The 22,482-nt window shown below is 41.1% G+C and overlaps 2 protein-coding genes across 4 annotated transcripts in view; one reads left to right on the top strand and one right to left on the bottom strand.

Annotated features, from left to right (window-relative positions):
- RMDN1 (regulator of microtubule dynamics 1) overlaps positions 1-5,487 on the bottom strand; it is a 30,608-nt gene extending 25,121 nt beyond the window's left edge. The window contains exons 1-2 of one of the 2 annotated variants that reach the window (XM_048841144.2): positions 5,304-5,487; positions 3,116-3,233 (exon numbers count right to left, since the gene is read on the bottom strand). In XM_048841144.2, the coding sequence (XP_048697101.1) occupies positions 3,116-3,233; positions 5,304-5,417 (232 nt within the window). In that variant the 5' untranslated portion in view covers positions 5,418-5,487. The remainder of the gene's footprint in view (positions 1-3,115; positions 3,234-5,303) is intronic. The other variant, XM_048841143.2, reaches the window with a different exon arrangement.
- A 354-nt stretch (positions 5,488-5,841) lies between these two features.
- The window catches only part of CPNE3 (copine 3), a 65,814-nt gene continuing 49,173 nt past the window's right edge, over positions 5,842-22,482 (top strand). The window contains exon 1 of one of the 2 annotated variants that reach the window (XM_048841141.2): positions 5,842-5,951. The gene's annotated coding sequence lies outside the window, so the exon portion shown is untranslated. Of the gene's footprint in view, positions 5,997-22,482 lie in introns of both variants that reach the window. The other variant, XM_048841142.2, reaches the window with a different exon arrangement.

Below are 22,482 nucleotides of genomic sequence, written 5' to 3'. Positions count from 1 at the left end.
ATGAAGTATCTTAATCTGGATCCATTATTAATTTCCCAGATTTATCCCATAGTTTGTATTTACAGCTTGAGTGCTGCTCTTTATGTAGCCACTAAGGCACTTTTCTGTTTTTACCTCCATTCATACATGTGCTTTATGAAATTAATTTTTTTGGCTTTTCAAAGGCTAATTACCTATGTTCTTGTCTAGTACTTAAATGTCCATTTCCTTATTTTCAATTTTTATGTGAATATTCTATTATTTGATCCACTGGTGTTCATCTCTTTGAAGAGTTTTGAATATTCACTTATAAAATTTTTCAAATTTTTTTGTTCTGTGAGAGAAAGGCTGTCAAGAGTCTACTCTGTCAAACCTCAGACCTAGCTATGAACTAAATTGTATGATAAGCATCCTCTCCAACATCTTTCACTGGCAACAAGCATTCATTTAAGGAGACACTGTCAAAAACTTCAGGGCTTATTTTCATTCTTCCATTGTTTGCACTGCCCCTATTAGATGCTTAAAAATAACATTTCTTTTGTTTCTTCCTTGACCATTGGTAAATATTGTTTGTACTTTTTATTAATAAAGGAAGGCATAAGTTAACATAGCAAATGATTACTGACTTTTGTTCAAGAGTTTTTATAGGAATATCAGCACATTTCTGTGAATAATTTGAGTTAAATTAGTTTCCCCTCTGATGGGAGAAGTCAGATTCTACAGTAGTAATAAAATATTTTACAGAAAATATTTAATAAAATAAAAATACATTTAAGTAACATAGAAATACTTGCTTGGTATGAAAAATGTACGCTTGTTTGTTTTTCAATCATGTATTAGTTTCTAAAACAGAAAATCAAAGGAGATAGGCCTTACAACGCTATTTGCTGTTATGTGGATTTTACAATACACTGATTGCTTGTAATTGCTTTTTTTTTGCTATCAAATAATATTTTCCAGTTTATTTCTCTTATTTCATATTAACCTTCAAGACAACTTACTGTGCCTAATTTGTAGAGATATGGAGAATAAAATGGCTAGTCGCGATACAAATACAACATTCTGGCTCCTTAATCTTGACTGTTAGACGTTCACAGGTTTACAGAACAAGAATATTTCTATAAAATATGAATCAGATGCAGCACAGACTTGTTAAACTAAAACTGCAGTTAGGAATTATGACTGAGTTAACTATGGTCTTTACCTATTTCAAAGTACTGAGATGCTCTCAGTATTTCAGAACTTGCCTTACCCTTACAGAAGGGCTAGACTATGACCTAATAAAGTACTGCAGATTGTACCTTTCTTGGGCAAAAGTTTCTTTTTGACAATATTTATTTAAGTGTCCTTGGGTAGCCCTGGGGTAAAACCTAATGGAAATGTTTTGATTTCTTTGATAAGAAATGGCTTGTTTCAGCCAGACAGCCTTCTGATTCCTCTTCTAGTAACATGGGCCCCTTAATACAGCTACTGTTGTTCCTTTAGCTGTTGCTTTCTTGCCACTTCTCTTCAGAATTCAGTGACATTTTCACCACATATAAAGAATATCGAAGTCCAGTATTTTAGGTATAAATGTAATAATGAAGAGGGCCTCAAAGCCAAAAGCAATCTTAAGCATACAAGTTTAAAAATAGATACGTTTTCCATGGTTTCTAGTTGTTTCTCCACAAGCTTCAGGTTTCCATTAGGCCCTCTGACAGTGATGACATTTTTCTCTCAAATTCCATTGTTTTCAATATTTACCACTCAGTTCAGTACTACTGAAGTAAATGACTAATTATTTTAGGTTTGCTGGAAACTCTCTCTTCATCTCCACAGCTGTCAGTACATGCTTGCTGGATTTAATATGTTGATTGAAATTTCAAAAGCGATGCTGTCAAGTCAAATCTTTTCTAAAAAGTTTTTCTCCCCTCTGTTAAATACCATCTTCTATTCCTTCATGAATTTTGAGCAATTCTCATCTGGCTTGGCGTCTGCTAACTTGCCCTAAGAGCTCTGATCACTTGATTTTTCCTGCTTTGCTGTAATTGTGTACAGAAGGTTGTCAGTAGGTTCTTTTATAATGTGCTCAGAGCTATAATAGTCTTTAAAAATTACATCAGCCACTTTTTTCAATCCAATACTCTGTAATTATTAAAAGAGTGAAGCCTAACATAAATATAGTTTAAATGGAGGCAAAAATAAATATATGCCCAATATTTCTAGTCATTTCTAAAACCTTGTGGAAGATGAAGCTCTGAAGAGTGGAATCTACTGAAGCAACAACCAGTGCCAGTCCCTGAGATCTCCCTGACACAGTTTAGGAAGGCAGCAAGCCGATCCTTGGTATCAAAAAGGTTGAGAAACACTACACTAAAGGACGCAGCACTTAGGCAAAACTCTCACCTCAATACTTGGGAGAAGACAAAGGAGTATGAAGATGGAGGATCATTGTTTCTACTGCAGTGAGCACAATGTTTATTTCTTCTGCAAGAATCCTCATTTGGAGCTTATTTGAAAAAAAAAGATGTATAAAATTTCCAAGAAATTCAGCAGCTTGTGAAGCATTTAGAGAGCTAGCATTGTACTGATTTAATTTTTATCAGAATAACATGTGTAAAGACTACTTAAAACGAGGCTTTAGACTGAATCTTTAAGGTTTTACTATATTTCCAAAGATTCCAGCACTTACATTTCAGACCAAGACATTTTGCTCCATTTCTAGCTAAAATCATGAGCCCAATGCTGCTGACATAAACTAGGATGTGGATTTCCACTAGTACCAATAAAAACTAAAATTCTTATTCTGCAGCTGAATCAAGGATTAATAGCTATATTCTGAATCCCAAATTCAATCTTATCTCCCAACAAAGACTTCAAAGGAACAGCATCTGTGTCAAGAGCTTATCTTATCCACACAGCAAAGTTTTGGCTATGCTCCTAGTGATATTTCTGAGACGTGAGCCATGCTAAACAAGAACTTCACTATTGATTGAGTTCAAAGGTAGCCTACAGCTGAACAGATTGTATAAAAATAGCCTACAGTGGAGATATTGGAAAGCCTTACGTAAAATGCTTCTCAAAGTTTTGGTACTGTAAAGAAGTGCCAAGTCTGCACCTGAATGACCTCAGGACATTTGAATTCATAGAGCTTTACCTTTGACGCTAGCATGAACCACGGCAAAGTGAGAAATAGAGTTGTAAGCTTCATAACTCAAATAAGACACTGTTGAGAGTGCAAGCCCTCTTCTGAAAAGAGTTAATTTTCCAGACACCTGAAAAGAAAAATAAAGCAAGTTTATAATTTTTGACAAAGCTGCTCTGCAACTCTCTGGAGCAGCAGTTACATTCCAACCTTATGTGCACAAGAGGCTCTCAGAAGTTACAGAATAACAATAATGGGAACAGTTCTAAGGTTTCAACTTCAAGATTTCGGTTTTTACTGTGCAAACAGGAAACTGGGCTTTGGGAATTGATTCATTATAACACTTTGGAACACGAACCTAGTATTATTAACATGAAGAAAGAATTAAAAAACAAAAAGTAACTGACTATGTTTAATTGTGCGAAGAATACAAGACAAAACAAGAAGCAAGAATATACAAGTTGTTTGGTAAAAACTGAATTTAGAATATGCTCTGATGAGTCAACAACTTTGAAAAAAGTCAAAAAGTGTCATGTTTTAATTTCATAACGATAAAGGCTGAGTCAAACTATGAGTTATTTTCCTCCTACTTCAAGTGTAATTGGAAACTTTGCAGGTAGCCTAATACTTTTGCCTGAAACCCACAAATAGAATTGGCTTGGAAGGATCTCTTCATCTCTTAATTGATTTGATGCTCAAATTGTATTCAGACTCTCTTTGTTAATTTTTCTCAATCTGCTCATTACCAGACTTGCATTTGAGAATGTCATGGTTTTGTGTGTTTTAAGTCACCAAAAATTTAAGTGAGAACTTGACTTGCTATTTATGCTACAACAAACATACATCAATCCAAGCTCTAGTCTACACTAGAGTTAAGTCAACGCAAGGCATCTTACATCAACCTAACCGTGAAAGTGTCTACACCTAAATTTCGCTCCCGCCAATGTAACTGCCCTGCTATGCTCTCTTAATAACTTCACTTCCACAGGCATCATAGAGTCAAGGTCGATGTAGTTACGCCAATGCAGTGTAGACACTGTGTTGCTTATGTCAACTGTTACTGGCTTTCAGGAGCTATACCACAATGCCCCCCATTGACAGTACTATCGATACAAGTGTTCCTGGTTAGGACATGCACTGTTAACAAAAGGAGTGAAGCGCAGACACACACAAGTGATGTAATTACTACGGCAGCTGTATGCCAGTGTAAGTTAGGTTGACATAATTTTGCAGTGTAGACATGGCCTAAGTCAAGCAACCCCTAAAACATTATTACTTTTGTAGACCATAAACCCAGCTTTTTTAGAAGTCAGAATGTCATCTGTAGGCACCAATAATTCCTATTTATTTCTTCACATTCCTCTCTACATGGCTCATCAATTTAGCATTCAGTTGCCACACATGAAAAAATGAAACCTTAAACAGTGACAGGGAAGCAGATTATTTTCCCCCGCGGCCATGACACTAAAAGTAGAAGCTTCAGGTAGGGGAAACAAGGGCATCAAGAAAACACTCACTGCCCACCCATAGTGAACCAGGAACCAAGCGTAGGACAGTTCAGAAAAAAACAAGCCATGTGTAACCTGTTTGGGATTGTCTGGATGGACAGAAGGCATCTAAGAAGTGGGTCACATCAGGCATTGCTTTAGCCATGAGCTCCACAGCTGTGTTTCGGGCTGATGCTAGTAAGGGCAACGTCTGGGCAGCAGGCGTCCTGATATGCTGCAGTGCTACAGTTAGCAGTGTTTGAGAAAAGGGATACCTGGGGCAGGTTAGTGTTTGTCTTCAGCCCTGTCGCTAATAGGTCTTCACCTGACCTGCACATTCTAGAACAGCGACTGGACAGGGCTCAATGGCAGCGCGGCCCGACCCCCTCCACCCAGAAAGGGGGATGAGAGAGGGTGCGAGGCCCGAGTGCGCCCAACCCCGCGGGCCGCAGGTTTACACCGGGAAGGGGTGGCGGCGGGGCTCCTGTAGGGGAAAGACCGGGGCGGTGGACAGGAGGCTTCAATGGCAGGGAGACGGGCCCCTGGAAGAATCTCCGTCCGGCAAAGACAGTCTCTCTCCGGCGGGCTGACAGGCTGGGGCAGCGGCCCGGCCGGGGCGCTGGCCTGTGACTGTCTCGGCGGAGAGGGGCGGGAAAGGGTCCCCAGAGTGCGTCTCCCACGCGGGGCTCAATCTCCCACCTCCCCCGCCCCACCTGCGCCTGCCGCCGCCAGCCGCGTCTCAGGCCTCCAGCCTCCGACAGGAGTCGCTTCCCCGCCCAGGCAGCGCCTCGGCGCAAAGGCCTCAGGATAATAACTGCTGTCGCCATGATGCGCCACCCCGTGCTTGGCCCGACCCGCCCGCATCCTGGGAAACTCAGTGAGAGCGCCCGACCGGAAACGGTCCGCTGGCAACAATGTCCGGGCCATACGGGACCAGAGCTCCCTGTTTCGACAGGATGCGGTCAGCCCCGATAGTGTCCGAGTAGGACACATGACCTCGCTCTTTCCGTTCCGCCCGCTGGGTTCTCTGCTCTTTCCCCCATTCTTTAGAGGGAAGCGTCGTTGGGGGCGAGGCTCAAATAGGGTCTCTGAAGTAGCAGAGTTGGGGGGGGGGGAGGAGGAGGAGGAATTGTGATCACGTGGCCTCATCCGCCTCTGCTCGAAACGAACATCCCCGCTCGGGAATTTCATGGCTGCCCCGGGGCGTATCTCGCGCATGCTCCGCTGCGCCCGTTTGAGGGTGGAGCGGTAGGCGGGCGGGCTCGGGGGCGGAGCGTAGGGGGGCCCGTGTTATTGCTCCGCTTTCTGGTTCTAGCCGCTTCCTTCCTTGGTCCCGGGGCTTGGACCCTCAGCGCTGGTCGGTGAGTGAGGCCGTGGCCCGCGGGGCCTCGCCGGGCTGGGCGGCGGTGAGCGAGGCTAGGGCAGTGGGCCGCCGTGGTCTGGTGATGGGGAAAGGGGCGGATCGAGGGCAGGCGGCCCGGGGGGGCGCGGGCAGGGGCACGGCGGATGGGGAGCGCTGGGCGGGCGGCGGCGGCTGAGGCGGGGCCCGGTTGGGGCGGGGCCAGAGCGGGCGGTTGCGGGGAGCGGAGGGGGCAGTTAAGTGGGCGGGGCAGTTGAAGAGTGGGGACGCAGGTGTGGGGAGGGGAGGGCGCTGCCCACTGCAAACCCCTTTGCTGCGTCGGGACCCACCTGTGTAAATAACGGAGTTAACTGCCTGCTTACATTACCTGGAGGGTCCCTGCTCCCCCACGGCGTAGGCCGAGCCTTTGCAGGCTGTACCTCCTGCAGAGGAGGGGCTGCCTGCCTGCGGATAAAGTGCACAGGGTGGCTGCTACTGCAGCTTAAATATTTTCCAGAAGTTGCTTTATTAAGTCTTTTCACATCCCGAGTAGGTAAATGCTATTGTTATTTCACAGTTAGGGAAACTGAGGCACAGACGTTAAGTGATTAGCACAAAGTCATGACATGACTTACCATAAGTGAGTTGCAGAACCGAAAGTAAAGCCTAGGAGCGATGGCTCTGTTGTGTGTTTTACTGGAACGTGAGGTAGTGGTTACAAGAATAATACAGACTAGCGTAGTGTGTTTTAACCTGTTGTTGTTTGTGGGCCCCAAAAAAATTTCAAATGGAGTTGTGGACCCCTTTGGAAATCTTAGACAGTCTGCGGACCCCAGGTTGAAAACCACCGTTCTATGGTACCAGCAGCCTTTCGTGGACTTGTTAGACATAGTCTGCGGACCCTGTGGGGTCTGTGGATCACAGGTTGAAAACAACTGGATTAGTGTACCAGCTTGTATTGTAAAATATAGACTAAGGTTTTTGACCAGCTTCCTTTTTTAAAGGACATACCTACAATGTGAAGCTGTGTGGGACTAACTTGTGTGAACCTTAAAGAGGCAACTGGCATTATGCTTGTTCCTTGGGTAGTTGCTTAAAACCAGTTTCATTTACTTAAATTGTAAGTATTAGCCTATATATGTAGAAATGTAATACTATTCCTCTAATGTGTTTTTCCCAAACTGTTCCCGTAGAGCTGGTTGAAGAAGGACAAAATACCTTGTGATAACTTTCATGAAAAACTGTATCCCTTTTTGATGCGGGGGGGAGAGGGAAATCTCAGTTTGTTTTTAGACCAACTCCATATCTTGGTGCTGTTGAAGGCAGAACTCTGTTCACACATTTTGTCAGTCTTTAGGTTTCCAACAGAGGGTGTAGGAAAAAGCTGGATATTTGTAATGCCAACCAATTTTTGAAGTCCTTGGACTTCAAAATCATACTATCTAAACTCATCAAATGTAGTCAGTAACAAGGATCTGGAAAAATCTAGATGCCAAAATTCCTAAAACATGGCCAAAACTCATGCTGAAGCTTGCTCTTCAAGCTTCAATTCTGAATCCATGATTTGTACCAGCTGCACAGATAGTTATGGTCAAAATTTTCAGAGCCTACATTGACTTCTCAAAATTGATTCGGACTTAGCTTGGCACAAAAATGTTTTAAAAACCCATATCTTTGGCTCTAGGTAGCTTCTGATGCTGTTGGATTAAGCATTTTAAGGGCATATGTCAGGATGCATGGGACTTCCCAGATTTCTCTGACAGGTTTCAGAGTAACAGCTGTGTTAGTCTGTATTCGCAAAAAGAAAAGGAGTACTTGTGGCACCTTAGAGACTAACCAATTTGTTTGAGCATGAGCTTTCGTGAGCTACAGCTCACTTCATCGGATGCATACCATGGAAACTGCAGAAGACATTATATACACACAGAGACCATGAAACAATACCTCCTCCCACCCCACTGTCCTGCTGGTAATAGCTTATCTCAAGTGATCATCAAGTTGGGCCATTTCCAGCACAAATCCAGGTTTTCTCACCCTCTGCCCCCCCACACACAAACTCGCTCTCCTGCTGGTAATAGCCCATCCAAAGTGACAACTCTCTTCACAATGTGTATGATAATCAAGGTGGGCCATTTCCTGCACAAATCCAGGTTCTCTCACTCCCTCACCCCCCTCCAAAAACCACACACACAAACTCACTCTCCTGCTGGTAATAGCTTATCCAAAGTGACCACTCTCCCTACAATGTGCATGATAATCATGGGAAATGGCCCACCTTGATTATCATACACATTGTGAAGAGAGTTGTCACTTTGGATGGGCTATTACCATCAGGAGAGTGAGTTTGTGTGTGTGTGGGGGGGGGGGGGGGGGCGGCGGAGGGTGAGAAAACCTGGATTTGTGCTGGAAATGGCCCAACTTGATGATCACTTTAGATAAGCTATTACCAGCAGGACAGTGGGGTGGGAGGAGGTATTGTTTCATGGTCTCTGTGTGTATATAATGTCTTCTGCAGTTTCCACGGTATGCATCCGATGAAGTGAGCTGTAGCTCACGAAAGCTCATGCTCAAATAAATTGGTTAGTCTCTAAGGTGCCACAAGTACTCCTTTTCTTTTTGCAGATTTCTCTGGGGACAGGCACTAGCTACATTTTGTCAGTAGAAAGAAAAGGAGGACTTAGGGACTAACCAATTTATTTGAGTATAAGCTTTCGTGAGCTACAGCTCACTTCATTTGTCAGTAGGTGACTATTTAGGGGGTGGTGTCCAAATATTTGGCTAGATCTAGTTGAAACCAGTTGAGTTTTTAGACTTCCAGTAAACTCAATCTGACGGGCTGAATATGACACTGGCTCAATACATTGTCATCTAATGGATATTTCAGTAAAACAGAACATCATGTTCTTATCTTACTGTTCAGAACAAAAATTGCTAAAAGTGACAAGTTTTTAGAGAATGAAAATGTAATCTTTCTAGGATTACTGTTGAAATTGCCTGAACTTTGTTTCGATTCAGGTTTTTTTAAAAGGTAAAATTACATAAGCTCACACTGGTTTTGATGTGCTCTGTTTCAGCTGAGTAGAAAAATACTCAGTGTGTAGCTGTCTAGGTTGAAATGTAATCATAGGTAAGCAACAGACTTGTAGAAGTAATGTAGCATATGGCATGGTCTTATTGCAGCCTTGGTATACATATCACTTCATGTTACACTGTTTACGGATCCCAAAAATCTTGGATTGTAGAGTAATTTTGAAAGAAATTCAACTATCCTCGAATCCCCAATTAATCTTCCCCCAGGTAAACCATTTTCATACAACAGAATCTTGCAGCAACTGGATGTGTGCATTCACGTGCTGCCTAACTGTGTTTATCAGTAATTCTGGGTGAATTGGCCAGCTGCTCCTATGAAGAGTGGCATTAGTAGTGCTTGAAGCAATGCATTTGAGGATGCTCATAAATCTTGGAGAGTCACGGAGGCGTGGGGCGCAGGTCACTTGCAGGCTGGTGGGTCTGTCTATATAGTAAGATGAGCATTATGACTAAGGCTATGATTTAATCCATGAGTATTTTTCATAAGTCATGGATGGGTCACGGGCAAAAAACAAAAAATCATGGCCCCATGACCTGTCCATTACTTTACTAAAAATACTCATGATAGAATCTTGTGGGGGGCGAGGGGGAGGAAGGGTGTTGCAGGGGAAAGCAAGGGGTCTGCTGTATGGAGAGCCCCAGGAGGCCACTGCCGCTCTGGTCTCTGCCGGGGGTGGGGGAGGCGCGTAAGCCCCGGGGACAGCCGCGTTGGCAGCTCCTCGGGCTGTCCCCGGGGCCGCCAGAGCTGTGGCCGGTGTGGCTGGCTGTGAGACTGTCCAAGCGGCTGGCTACAGAGCTGCTCTAGCAGTGGCCGGTGTAGCTGTCCCTAGGGCCACCTGAGCATCTGGCACCAAGGCCAGCTGCTTGGACGACCCTGGGGTCAGCAACACTGACTGCTGTGTTAGTCATGGAGATCGCAGAAAGTCATGGAATTCACAACTTCCGTGACAGACACGGAGTTCTAGTTATCACCTTTTTCCAGGAAGACAACATGTGGCATCCTACACTGATGGCAAGGGTGATGTGTGGCTAGCTGCCATGGTAACTAGCCAAGTATTTGTGTGTACAGGGTGAATGAAAATCAGTGATTTAGAAAAATTAAAATTCAGAGTTTTTAAATTTAAATTAAATGCAGTTTATTTTTAAAAATAAACGTATTTGAAATTGACAACCTATGTTAAGACTTGCACTTATAATCAGAGCTTAAATTTGTTGGAGCTGTCCAGAGCAGAGCTCTGGTACATATTTTCAACCCCTCCAGAGTTTTTATAGGATGTTGCAGGGGCAGGGGGGGTGTTCTAGGAAGTACTCTGAGAATTTAAGCCCTGTTTATAATCTAATGAAAACATTTAAATTAAACTCAAAGTATTTAGTATATGTTTGCTGCCATCCTTTAAAGAAACTTAAATCTCTGACCTGATGATGGTCACCTGGAACCAGAATTTGTTGAAATGCTATATTAGCTTTTGGCAGCAGTAGCCTCTACTTCAGGTGCAGATGGAATTTTTTTTCAGTTGAGTTTATTAAACTAGCTCAGTTCAATGGGTAGTTCAGACTTAAATTGGGAATTAGAAAAAGCAGACTGGAAAAGGAAAACAAGCTTTCCTATGAATAAAAATAAAGTTTGAGAGGATCAGGTTTAGAAGTTCTGAAATCTTGAAAGATACTGCCCAGAAACAGTTCAGTTCACCAACTGCAGATAATACTTTTCTTGTTTAATAAATCAGTTAGTTTTAAACGGAAAACATGTTTTGATGAGCTTTTGATAAACTTTTTTTCTTGTGTTTTCAGAACATTTAAGGTAATTGTTTTTAATTTTTAAAAGTTTATGCATGCTGTTTTTGCCCCTTTTTAATTGAATTTGATTTTCCATCCAAGCAGTTTGACTCAAATCACAAGTAAAAATGTATCTATTATAACTCTTATTAAATAAGAAATATCATTCAACATTTTTAACAAAATGAAAAATTAAGAATCTGAATACACGTAAATTGAGCTATATAATTGCTTAAATAAGCATATAAGTAATTGATTGTAAATACTTCGTGTTTAAAATTACTTTCCTAAACAAATTGTCACCAATTGGTATGAGAGACTATGCACAGCAATCAGGTGTCTTGGCTTAGTAATTTATGTAGTGACACCAGCTCTTGGTGCTTTATGAATGAAGATGATCCTTGCTCCCAAAATCTTAAACAAATATCAGCGATGATACAAGAAAAATGTAATATGAGTAGTTTAGGTTTGGCACACATTTTGTTAGTTCCAGGTTTTTTATGACAGTTTTGGTATATAACTGGATTTTTAGTTGAGGAGATAAGAGAAACTGTATAGCTAACATATCTAGTCAGAAATTGGAAGAAGTTGTGTAAATAAATTTGCCTTATTTTTAGTTGCAATGAATTTCTAGTCACCATGAATATAAAAGGTATCTATTTACATTTCTAAAAAGCATTTTCTTCTGTGTCTCTTTTGACCAGCCATTTTGTCATTTTTCAGAGTAACAGCCATGTTAGTCTGTATTCGCAAAAAGAAAAGGAGTACTTGTGGCACCTTAGAGACTAACCAATGTATTTGAGCATAAGTGAGGTGTAGCTCATGAAAGCTTATGCTCAAATAAATTGATTAGTCTCTAAGGTGCCACAAGTACTCCGTTTTGTCATTGTCAGATCCCTCTTCTTTCAGCTGTTTCCCTTTGCAGTCCTAACTTACCTTTTGGATGCCCCTCTGCCTGACATCATACTACACTCCTTCACATGTACCCCAAAGTGGTATTTCCCAGAGTCTGTTCCCAAATTCATTCTAGATTACTTTGTCCTCCTGTCTGTTCAACCTTTCTTTAGCCAAGTAGTTCTTTGAATTTGCAATCCCTTCATTTTCCTCATGGCTTTCTATTGTCCAGGGAGGGGCAGGGAGTTTTAGGATGCTTCTTGACTCCATTCTAATGTTTACTGTCCATGTCAAAAAGCTGTTAGCCTTGTGGCATTCTAACTGTCGGCAATTTCTCTTGAGTTTCAAAAAAATGGAGCTCATACAATAGATCCACACTCAAAAATATGATTGTGATGGACTGTACCCCATGTTCAGCATTTTTACAAGATGATAAATATTGTGCAAAGTATGCTTTGTGAGGTATCATTTGAAAACTCATAATCTACTGAATGTTATTGTCCTGGTAAAATATGTGTGTCAGCATTGTATGTAAAGTTATTCTACTGTATAACATTGCTATAATATGCTCCAAGTTTAAGAAAACCAGGCCCAGACCAGTTTTTCAGAGACAAAAACACTGGTGCTCCTGCCAGATATCAGCATAATCAGATGAACTTTAATGGACTATCACCTAGGTAAGCAGCTGTTCTTTGGCAGGAAGGTGGGTGTGAGCAAGAACTTTACATGTTGACAATGGAACAGCTGGGAGTTTCCGTGTAAATAGACTGGCTGTTGCCTGAACCTCAGCTGGAGATAATCCTCCAAGAGGGTAGATGGGTATAAGAACAAGAAATAATGGCCTTCAAATCAACTCTCTACCCCCATCTTTACTCACTGCCCCTGTAGTGCTTGAAAATCAAAGGAAGCATCATTGAACTGGGGGAGGGGTCCTGGCAGGGAGGCTTTTCATCCAGTACAGACTGCTGTAAGCATATGGTGAGATAAAGCCTTTGCTTTGAATCCATTTAACTTGCTAAGTTAGGTGTTAGTTTTCATATTTTTATTTGTAACCAATTCTGACTTTACTTGTAGTCACTTAAAATCTATCTTTTTGCAACTTGTTTTAACTAAACCAGTATGTGTTTAGATTGAAGTGTTGGGGAACCTCTATTTGAGGAAAAGTTTGTGCATATCATTTTCCATTGGTGAAATGGCCAGATATGATGTGTCTGCCTGGGTTCCCTTGTTTGTGTATCATGAGAAGCATGTAGGAGGTCTATGTGGTGGGTTCATGGGGGATGAGTTTGTAGAGTTTCTCTAGGTGGTGTTTGGGGAAGGATTTGATGATATCCTTAATTTCCTGGGTAAATTGTGGTATGGGACTGTCTTTGAGTTCTTTATAGTAGGTGGTATTGGAGAGTTGTCAGTTGGGCCTGTTAACGTAGTTGTCGCTGTTGAGGACTACTCTGGCATCACCACAGTCTGCTGGTTTGATATCTGGTGGTTAGATTTAAGGGACTTTATGGCTGGCCTCTTGCTGATGGAGAGATTTATGATGGCTGTGATGTTTAAGGATTTCACAGTCAATTTTTTTTCCTGAAGCAATCAATGTAATTGAGTCTGGTTTCGTCCGCTATGTGGTGTTCAGTCAGATTGCCAGTGGAGATGTGGTAATTGTGAGTGGTGGTGTCATTAGAGGCAAATGTCCCTACAGACCAAGACACACCAATTCAACATGGCACCAGACCAGATGCAAACAGAACAACAGATGCAAAACCTGCAGACGTATATTTACTGCTACGTTGATCAACACTCACCCACAACATACCTTTCAAGATCAGTGGACCTTACACATGCCTATCACAGCATGTGGTTGTGACCTTATCTGATTAGAGTATGACCATGCAAGTCATTGTTGCTACCACTGTTATATAATTGCAACAAATCTTATACAAAATGTGACTTATGGCCAGAAAGGGTTACACAGCTTTCTAGCTAATTGACCTATATTCAGCCCTTAGAGATGTTTTGGTAGATAATGTTTGCGGTTTTGTGTGTTTACGTATATACTGTTAGAGGTTGACAATGTAATCAAACAGTCCGTCTATGCTGTTTTCTGTTAATTCAGAGCTCAAAAGGAAATATTAACATTTAAATGAACTGTAAACTTAGTGATATCACAGTATTCATCTCTCTTTAAAATGTATAGCAATTCACCTGCGAATGGTGGAAAAACGGGCAATTGCTTTGTGTTAATCTGTGTAGCTAACTATCGGTAATGTTTAGGAAATAGGTCTACTTCAGTCTCCATGATTGCCTGTTGTTTGCCTAAGGACTCCAACCTGTCAAGAGAAGGGCTGGAATTGTATAAAAACCCCTTGGGTCCTGATCCTTTTTATCTCAGATCTGCTTGATGCTTCATGCAGAGGATGTGTAAATCATAAGAATGAGATCTCCAGTCCTAATCTGGATCACCCTAAATATGAACATTGGGCTACAACCTATGGACTAATTCTGAAAACTGTTTGCAACTACAAAGCTCACCATCTCTGCTATGAATCTGATCTCAGAACTGTACTCATGTCTGTATGTATATTGATCTTTTAACCAATACTTTTTTTTAAATACATTGTAGTTTATTTAATAAGAACTGGCTGTAAATGTGTATTTGGGTAAGATCTGAAATATTCATTAACCTGGGTGGTAATGTGTCTGATCCTTGGGGATTGGTAGAACTTTTTTATATGATGAATAAGATTTTTCAGTAATCCTCATCATATTTGACTTGGGTATCTGGGTGGAGCCTAAGACTGGGTTGCTTTAAGGGAACTGTGTTGTTGGCTTCTGGGTAACTAGTAAGGTATTAAAGAAGCTGTTTTGTGCTGGTTTGATAATTCTAAGTATTGGAATGGATTGTCTGCCCCATTCTTTGCAGTTCACCTTAATTGAGTAACTCCAGTGTGGCCCCCTAGGAATCCTCGTTACAGTGGTGTACCTCATTCAGTGCAGTAAGTGCCTCAACAACTGCTATGTGGGTGAAATGAGACCATCTCTGTGCTCTCAAATGAACTCACAGGAATATCATAAGACACAAACACCCTGTCCTGTATGGGCAAACACTTTTCACTAATAATCACTCTATATCTGACCTATCAGTCTTCATCCTCAAAGGAAAACTGCACAACACTTTCAAAAGAGGAGACTGGGAGCTTGAATTCCTAACTCTGCTAGACACTAAAAATCATGGACTCAATAGAGACGCTGGATTTATGGCTTATTACAGCAATCTGTAAACCACTAACCCCTGTTTTTGTCCTATAGCTGCGGACATGGGCCACTCTTCCTTGAATGGTCCCTTTAGAATATGTGTTAACTACTTATGCTAAACAATCTGTTCCATCTTGCATTGAGCTGTGATGCTCAAAGTTCCTTTTCCAGACCTGAAGAAGTGCTGTATGTGGCTGAAAAGCTTTTCTCTCTCACCGGCAGAAGTTGGTCCAATAAATGATATTACGTCATCCACCTTGTCTGTCTAATATCCTCGGGCCAACACATCTACAACTACATTGCTTACTGAACAAATCCAGTATATTCTATTCATTGAACTAAAGCTCAACTAATCTCATTCTTCTGACAACATAGAATGTTAAGCTCCAAACTTGTTGAGTCATCTAAGTGCAAATAGTATTGGCTTTCTTACTTCAGCCAGAGAAAGCCTTTACCCAGAAATGACTGCCATAAGCTTTACCAAAACATTCCAAAAATATTCCTTTGGTTTGAAAATAAGCATGGAGACTTTTAGCTCAAAGTAATTTTTTTTTCCCCAGAAAGTTGAGTAATTGAAAATAGGACTTTGATTTTGAGTATCTCATAAATCATTACAGTGCTGCTGTCATGGGGCATAATACAAGTGAATTCTTCCTGTGTTAAACTGTTCATTCTTTTTAACTAAAAGGTCCTGGAGTTGAATTTGGGAACTTTGGTTTGGTAGATGTATACAAATAATTTATTATTGATTTTGGTTTCTTTCTTTTTTTAAATTTTGATTTTTCACTGAGAAACACATAGGCAGACCTCTGAAATCAGTCCCCTGAGAACTGACTTTTAAGAATTGGAGTTTGTAGAGTGAGATTTGGTCATGCCATGCTATAAACTGAAAAGGGGTGTGTGAAGTATTAGACTAGAACATGTGATCACTTATATTTCATTCCTGCCTGGCAGATAGAAGCAAGTTCTAACTAGAAAATATCCTCCTTTCTTCCACTTCGCATTAATCACACAGCCAGCTACTGACTGTTTGTAGAAGTTAGAGTAAAAATGTTATACAAATTAAAAAAAAAAGGCATGGCTTGGGCATTCGTCAAGTTGCTTAAAAGCAACTTTAAAGTTGCTTAAAAGCAACATTCGTCAAGTTGCTTAAAAGGTATTCTGGTAAACTGTAGATCTTATTCTGATAAACATATTTTTGCTTATCTGAATACTATTTAACAGGTTCATTTTCATTGTACATCTTGATGAGTTTAGAGGTTATTTGTTGTATAAACTTTACTATACTGCCCTGTAATTCAGGAGATTGCTGTTTCTTAGCTATTTTGCTTAGGGCTGAATACTAACTTTAAAAGTGTTGTAATGTAGTAGGTATATTGGCCTTACCCATGTTTCAGTAGAAAAGCTTAGGAAGACGAATGAGGTGTAGTAAATCACAGGACCTGGTAAAGCCATTTGTAGACAAACCCAGAAAGTCAAACTGATAGTAAAAGCCGCAGGCAAGAAACTATCTGTAGTATTACTGTTTCTCAGTAAACGCTACTTGGCAAAATAATTGAGGGCAGCTTCTTTTGTATAAATCTATTTATAACTAATTAATAGTCTGACCTATTATACAGGTTATGCCACCAGTATTTTAAGTAAATGTTTGAACTACAGGAATGCAATGGTCTTTACGTAAGAAAGTGACTTAAGGTACATGATTTCTGAGGGCATTATGTGCCAAAAAATTAAAATTCTGCACACAGTATTTTATCATTTGCAGAATTTTAAATTTGTTAAATAAATGTGGAAACTCCAGCATGGCATTGGGGAGCACAGGCCATTGGTTGTACAGAAGTGGGAGATCACTGTGCAGCTCCCCCCACAGGACATGGACTCAGTGGTGAAGCTGCACCCAACCCTGATACCACGCATGGACCAGGCCTGCCTCAGAAACACCCCATTGCCCTGTCCCTCTGTGCCAGGTGTACTAGGTGTGGGCAGGCAGGCTCAGGAATGCAGTATCCAAGTGTAGAGGGGCTTAATATGGGGAGATCCAGGTGTGGGTTGAGAGGGTTCTGTGTGGGGTAATCTGGGTGCGGGTCCAGGTGAAGGTGGTTGGCGCTCAGCCGGGGGGGGCGGGGTGGGGTGTCTTGGTGTGGGGGGATAGAGCTTGGCAGGAGGGTGTGGGGGATTCAGTGTGGGGTTCCAGATGCTGGGGAGTGGGGCTCAGTGGGGTGGGGATCTATGTGAAGTTGGTTAGGGCTTGGTAGGGGATCCGGGTGCAGGTGGCTTGTCGGGGTGGTCCAGGGGGAGTGGGGCTTGTCAGGGGGTGTTCTGGATGCGGGGGGGGGGGGGGGGGGGTGAGACTCAGCGGGAGGGTCTGGGTATGAAGGGGTCTGAATGTACAGGGGTTGGGTGGATGGGGGAGCAGCTCCCTGTACAGGAATCCCTCCCACTACAGCTGTGGAGCAATGGGTGCAGGAAACACAAGGGGTGGGGAGAGCTTGCAGAGCATCTTACAGTGGGGGGAGAAATATGGGAGTGGGTCTGACATGGCCCTGGATGCTGTGCTCAGGAAGAAGTAGTCCCATCCTGCCCAGCCCAGCCGGGACTAGCAGCTGAGCCCGGAGCAGGGTAGGAGCCACCAGACAGGTCTTCCCTAGTCCCGCTTCCTGCCACACAATTATTTACTTCTCTGACGGCTGCCCTGGGACCCAAAATATACTGCTGGGGATGCTTGCATGACCGCTCTTATGGCTTCCCTGTCAGAAAGTCCTTTTTCTGCAAGGAAGCAAAGAAATCTGCAGGGGACATAAATTCTGTGCATGCGCAGTGCTGCAGAATTCCCCCAGGAGTAGTGCATGGATAACTGCCTTGGTATGTTGTTCTTGGTTGTCCATTTGTATTTGTTAGACAATATCAGATCTGTTTAAGGAACCTCTCTTTATGCCCTGGAGAAAAAATAAAATAAAAAAATAGTTTAAAATAGTTTGGGCACTGCTATTACTTACACCAGTGCAATCCCACTGGTTCAGTCAGCAGTAGTACAGGTCTCTACTGCACAGATTTTCTAACAGACAAAGAATACTCAGAAGTTTAGATATGAACTATTAGGATGTACAGGTGCATGCAAATGAACTAAAGGGTGTTTCCTGCTGTTGTTACATTGTGCAATTCTAAACCGTCTTTCTTGGAAGTCATAGAAATTAAAGCTCATAACTCCTGTGTAAATTCACTGTTGCCAAAACCAAAGTCTGTAGTGTGCTCAAAATAATGCAGTAACTTGTGCACATGGCTTTCTTCAGAGCTCTTATTTTTGGAACCTTTTTCAGATTAGTATATATGTAAAGGGCTAGGGCTTATTTTATAGCAGGGTGGATAAAAATCAATGATTTTTTAAAAAAATTAAATCTGCTTTTTTCCTCAAAAAGCATTTTACAAACAAAATTTGATCTAAAGGTACATTATAGCTCAAAGATATCTCATCATGGAATAGGGATTACAAATTCTAATTCTACAGTATGAGACAATATATTCATGTAATCTTTAAGAAAAGTTTTGTTAATGAGTTCCAGTAGTCATAGATTAGGGACCCAGTATTATGGGGCTCCAGGGGCTTCTGTATAGATTATTTAGGTTAATCTTTCTATCTACGCAGTGGGACTCGGTGCTCAGATACCATCAGAGATGCTTAGTTTTGCAGTTCTCAAACTGTGGATTTGTGTCTCCAGAGATAACAGCAAAAATGTTATTAAATAATGTATAGAGGTGAAAAATAACAACAGACCGCAACCCTATTGTCCCTCTGCAAATTTGTATACCCAGAGTCAATCCCTTACCTGTCTCTAAAAGTGTAAAGTTTCAAAAAGTTCACTGAATAGAAGATTGTTGGGGGCAGAATAGATTTGGACAAGGAGAAGAAGTCTGGAGATGGGAAGGACAGGCAGTAGAAACAGAAATTAAACTGTTGGAGCAGCATATTCCAGAAGTCCTGAGGTCTTTCTGAGAGTAGCCTTCATTGATTTGAGATCTAGCATACCATTCTCTCACTAGAAGGGAAAACCTATAATGGTAGCTTGCAATAAAAGAGACCCAGTTTGGGAATATTTTAATGAAGTTCTTCTACTTGTGGGTAAGACTGGCATGTGTGCAAAATGCAAACAGTGCAAAAAAGAAATGCAAGGCCTGGTCGCCTGAATGAAACAACACATGAGAAGTGCTCACTCTCAGGAAGAGGCTGCTTTGCATCTTCAGGTTAGTAAACTTTTTTATTTCATACTTCTTTCTTAAGGACTGCTTGTCTTACTTCTGGACTATTCTTGAATTCTCATGGTTGAGCAAAAAATATAGTTGTTATTCTATGGTACTAGCATTTTAGATGTAGTTGTGATTAAAAAATAGGCAGATCTTCCTTTTACAATTTCACCTTTAAAGTAGTACTGATCATCAGTGAATGCAATGAGTAATACTAAATGAGCAGTATGGTAATAATAATTAAATAACTGCATTGACTTTTTTTTTAGGAGAATCCATCTTCAACATACAGGATTCTGAAGACTATCCACCTTCAAGATCATCATCATTTTCTATAGTTTCTGAGTTATCTGCCAATGATAGTGTTTCAGTCACATCATGTATGTCACATAGCCACAGTATATCACCTCTAGCAAAAAGGGAAAGAAAAATCTCCATCATCCGGAAACAGCCATAGATAAGTTTGTGATAAGAACTAGCAGATTACAAAAAAATAATTGCCGGGTTTGTTTATGCAACAAACTCTCCTTTCCATATGATTGAGAACCCACACTTCATTAATATGGTTTAGTCATTAAGACCAGGACACAGTCCACATAACAGAGCAGATATCGCAGGCAAATTGCTGGATAAAGTGTATGAAAGAGAAATTGAGCAGTGTGCAAAAGATCTAGAGGGTGAAATTGTTAACCTGAGTCTTGATTGGTGGAGCAGTGTCCACAATGATCCTGTTGTATGTGCTTGTGTGACAACAGAAGAAGGGAATGTCTTCCTTACAGAAACAATTGATACATCAGGAAATGCGCGCACACACAGCAGAATACTTACAAGAAGTAGCAGTAAAAGCTATAACAAACTGTGGGGAAAAAATTCAAATGTCTAGTATGCAGTTTGGTCACAGACATTGCTGCAAATGTATCCAAGATGAGAAGAAATTTTGAAGAGAGTCCCAAGCTAATAACATACGGCTGCAGTGCTCATTTGCTGCACCTCCTAGCCAAAGACTTCAGTGTTCCAGAAATAAAGGCTAATGTTGTTGAAATTGCAAAATACTTCCCAAACAACCACTTTGCAGTAGCTGCTCTGAAAAAAACAGGAGGAACCAAGCTAACTCTCCTGAAAGACGTGTGATGGAACCCCGTAGTGGACTGTTCTAAGCACTATATCAAACTGGCCTAATCTGATGACTGTCTGTGAACAAAATCGTGAAAAAATAGATGGCACTGTCACAGCCAAAGTTCTCAATATTGGGCTTAAGAAAAATGCTGAACACATGCTGGGTACCCTGAAGCCTATTTCTGTAGCCTTGAACAACATGCAGGGAAATAGCTGTTTTATTGCTGACACTGTTGAAATTTGGAAGGAACTGAATGAGACCTTAAAAAGAGAAATATGCAATGACAGAGTTAAATTACAAGCTTTAAAAAAAGGAATGGGACCAAACGAATGGGGTCGGTCCTGGGGCTGGTTTTGTTCCACATCTTTATTAATGATCTGCCCGATGGGATAGATTGCACCCTCAGCAAGTTCGTGTATGACATTAAGCTGGGGGGAGAGGTAGATACGCTGGAGGGTAGGGATAGGGTCCGGAGTGACTAAACAAGTTGGAGGATTGGGCCAAAAGAAATCTGGTGACTCATCCCCCTTCTCAGTAATCCAGTCACCTTCTCACTGTTAACTCAGTTGATCTCTAGCCTCCCAGCCTGGCTAAACAGTTGTGTCATTTCAGGAGCCTAGAAGTCTTTCAGTTGTGTGCTTGTGTTTTTATCTGGGAAGTCATTGTCTCCTTCTTATATAGACCCTACTGTATTTGAGCGTTATAGGTGTATAAATAAATATTTCACTACACCAGTGTACAATAATTTTGCTCACTGACCATTCACTTACAGGCTCATAGACATGTAGGTGATATGTAATAATTTTATCTCAAGACAGTTCTTGGAAATTCTTTTAAAGTTTCCAGAAATGTTCACAAGTCTTAGCCAGTGTTAATGGAATTTTAATGGGAACCATCAGGGTAGGCAACTCAAATTTTGTTTTTGTTTTGAATCACTAATCTTTTTTTTATTTTCTCTCCATTAATGCTTTTTTGGGGGGAAAAGTGGATTTAGTGCAATGAAAAGGTGACAGAAATCTCTGAAGTCCTCTCTCTGCAGAAAGGGCACAAATTGGCTAGCATCTTTTCCACTCTGTAAAGACACATTGACAGTATCCACAGCTGTTATTCTGGCACTCTTCAACAGCAATAATAGACTAGATGGAAATCTTAGAATCAATATTCTCTAAGGCATCGAGAGGTATTTTTTATTAAAAGTTGGTAACAGCTTTTTCTAAAAAAGAAAAGGAGTACTTGTGGCACCTTAGAGACTAACCAATTTATTTGAGCATGAGCTTTCGTGAGCTACAGCTCACTTCATCAGATGCATACCGTGGAAACTGCAGCAGACTTTATATATACACAGAGAATATGAAACAATACCTCATCCCACCCCACTGTCCTGCTGGTAATAGCTTATCTAAAGTGATCATCAGGTGGGCCATTTCTAACATAACTTGAACCTGCTGATTTAAAAAATGGCTGTTACCAAGCTGAATTTTGACATTTAGACCTCACATTTGCAAATAAATGTGGCTGCCAAAATTCACCAGAAATGTATGTTATACCAACAGTGTGTGTATGGACTTGTCAGCAAATCAAATCAAACTGTTTACCATAATTCCTTTTCAGTCTATTCAGAACAGAAATGAGAAGACTTATACCATGGCGTTAATACCTCTAGCACCCTAATAGTCCACTCTGTATAGCATACAGATATCCTAATGTTAGGAATAAGTTAATCATAACACAAGTTATATTTCCTGTAATATGTGAAATCATTCTTGCATGTTTACTGTGTTTTATAGTACATAATGCTTTATAGTCAGAGCAGAATTAACATAGGATAGTAATTTTTTTAGTTAGAGCAACAATAGTTTAGAAGAGGTGGTGGTTTGATACTCATTGGTTAGTTGTAGGTAAACTGTGGAACCAGTAGTAAGTATCAATAGATCCACCCAGTTTCCTGCAATTTCTGCATTATTTGCCAAGAATCAAATAAAGAAGATGTGCGTGAAGCAGGTGAACAAGGATTACATAAAACAAGGCAGGCAATAGTCATTAGAAATTGTTTGAAAGGTACAAAATTCAGAGGCCATTGGCAGAATTCAGTTCATCTTTCTTTCAGAACAGACAGTATCAGTAGTGTGGCATAGACATTGCTATGCCTGATACATAGACAAAGGCAAAATTCAGAGGATATGGAAAG

The sequence above is a fragment of the Caretta caretta genome, chromosome 2, assembly GCF_965140235.1.
Source record: "Caretta caretta isolate rCarCar2 chromosome 2, rCarCar1.hap1, whole genome shotgun sequence".
In the NCBI taxonomy this organism is placed as follows: Eukaryota; Metazoa; Chordata; order Testudines; family Cheloniidae; genus Caretta; species Caretta caretta.
This window is presented reverse-complemented; position numbering and strand designations above follow the sequence as displayed.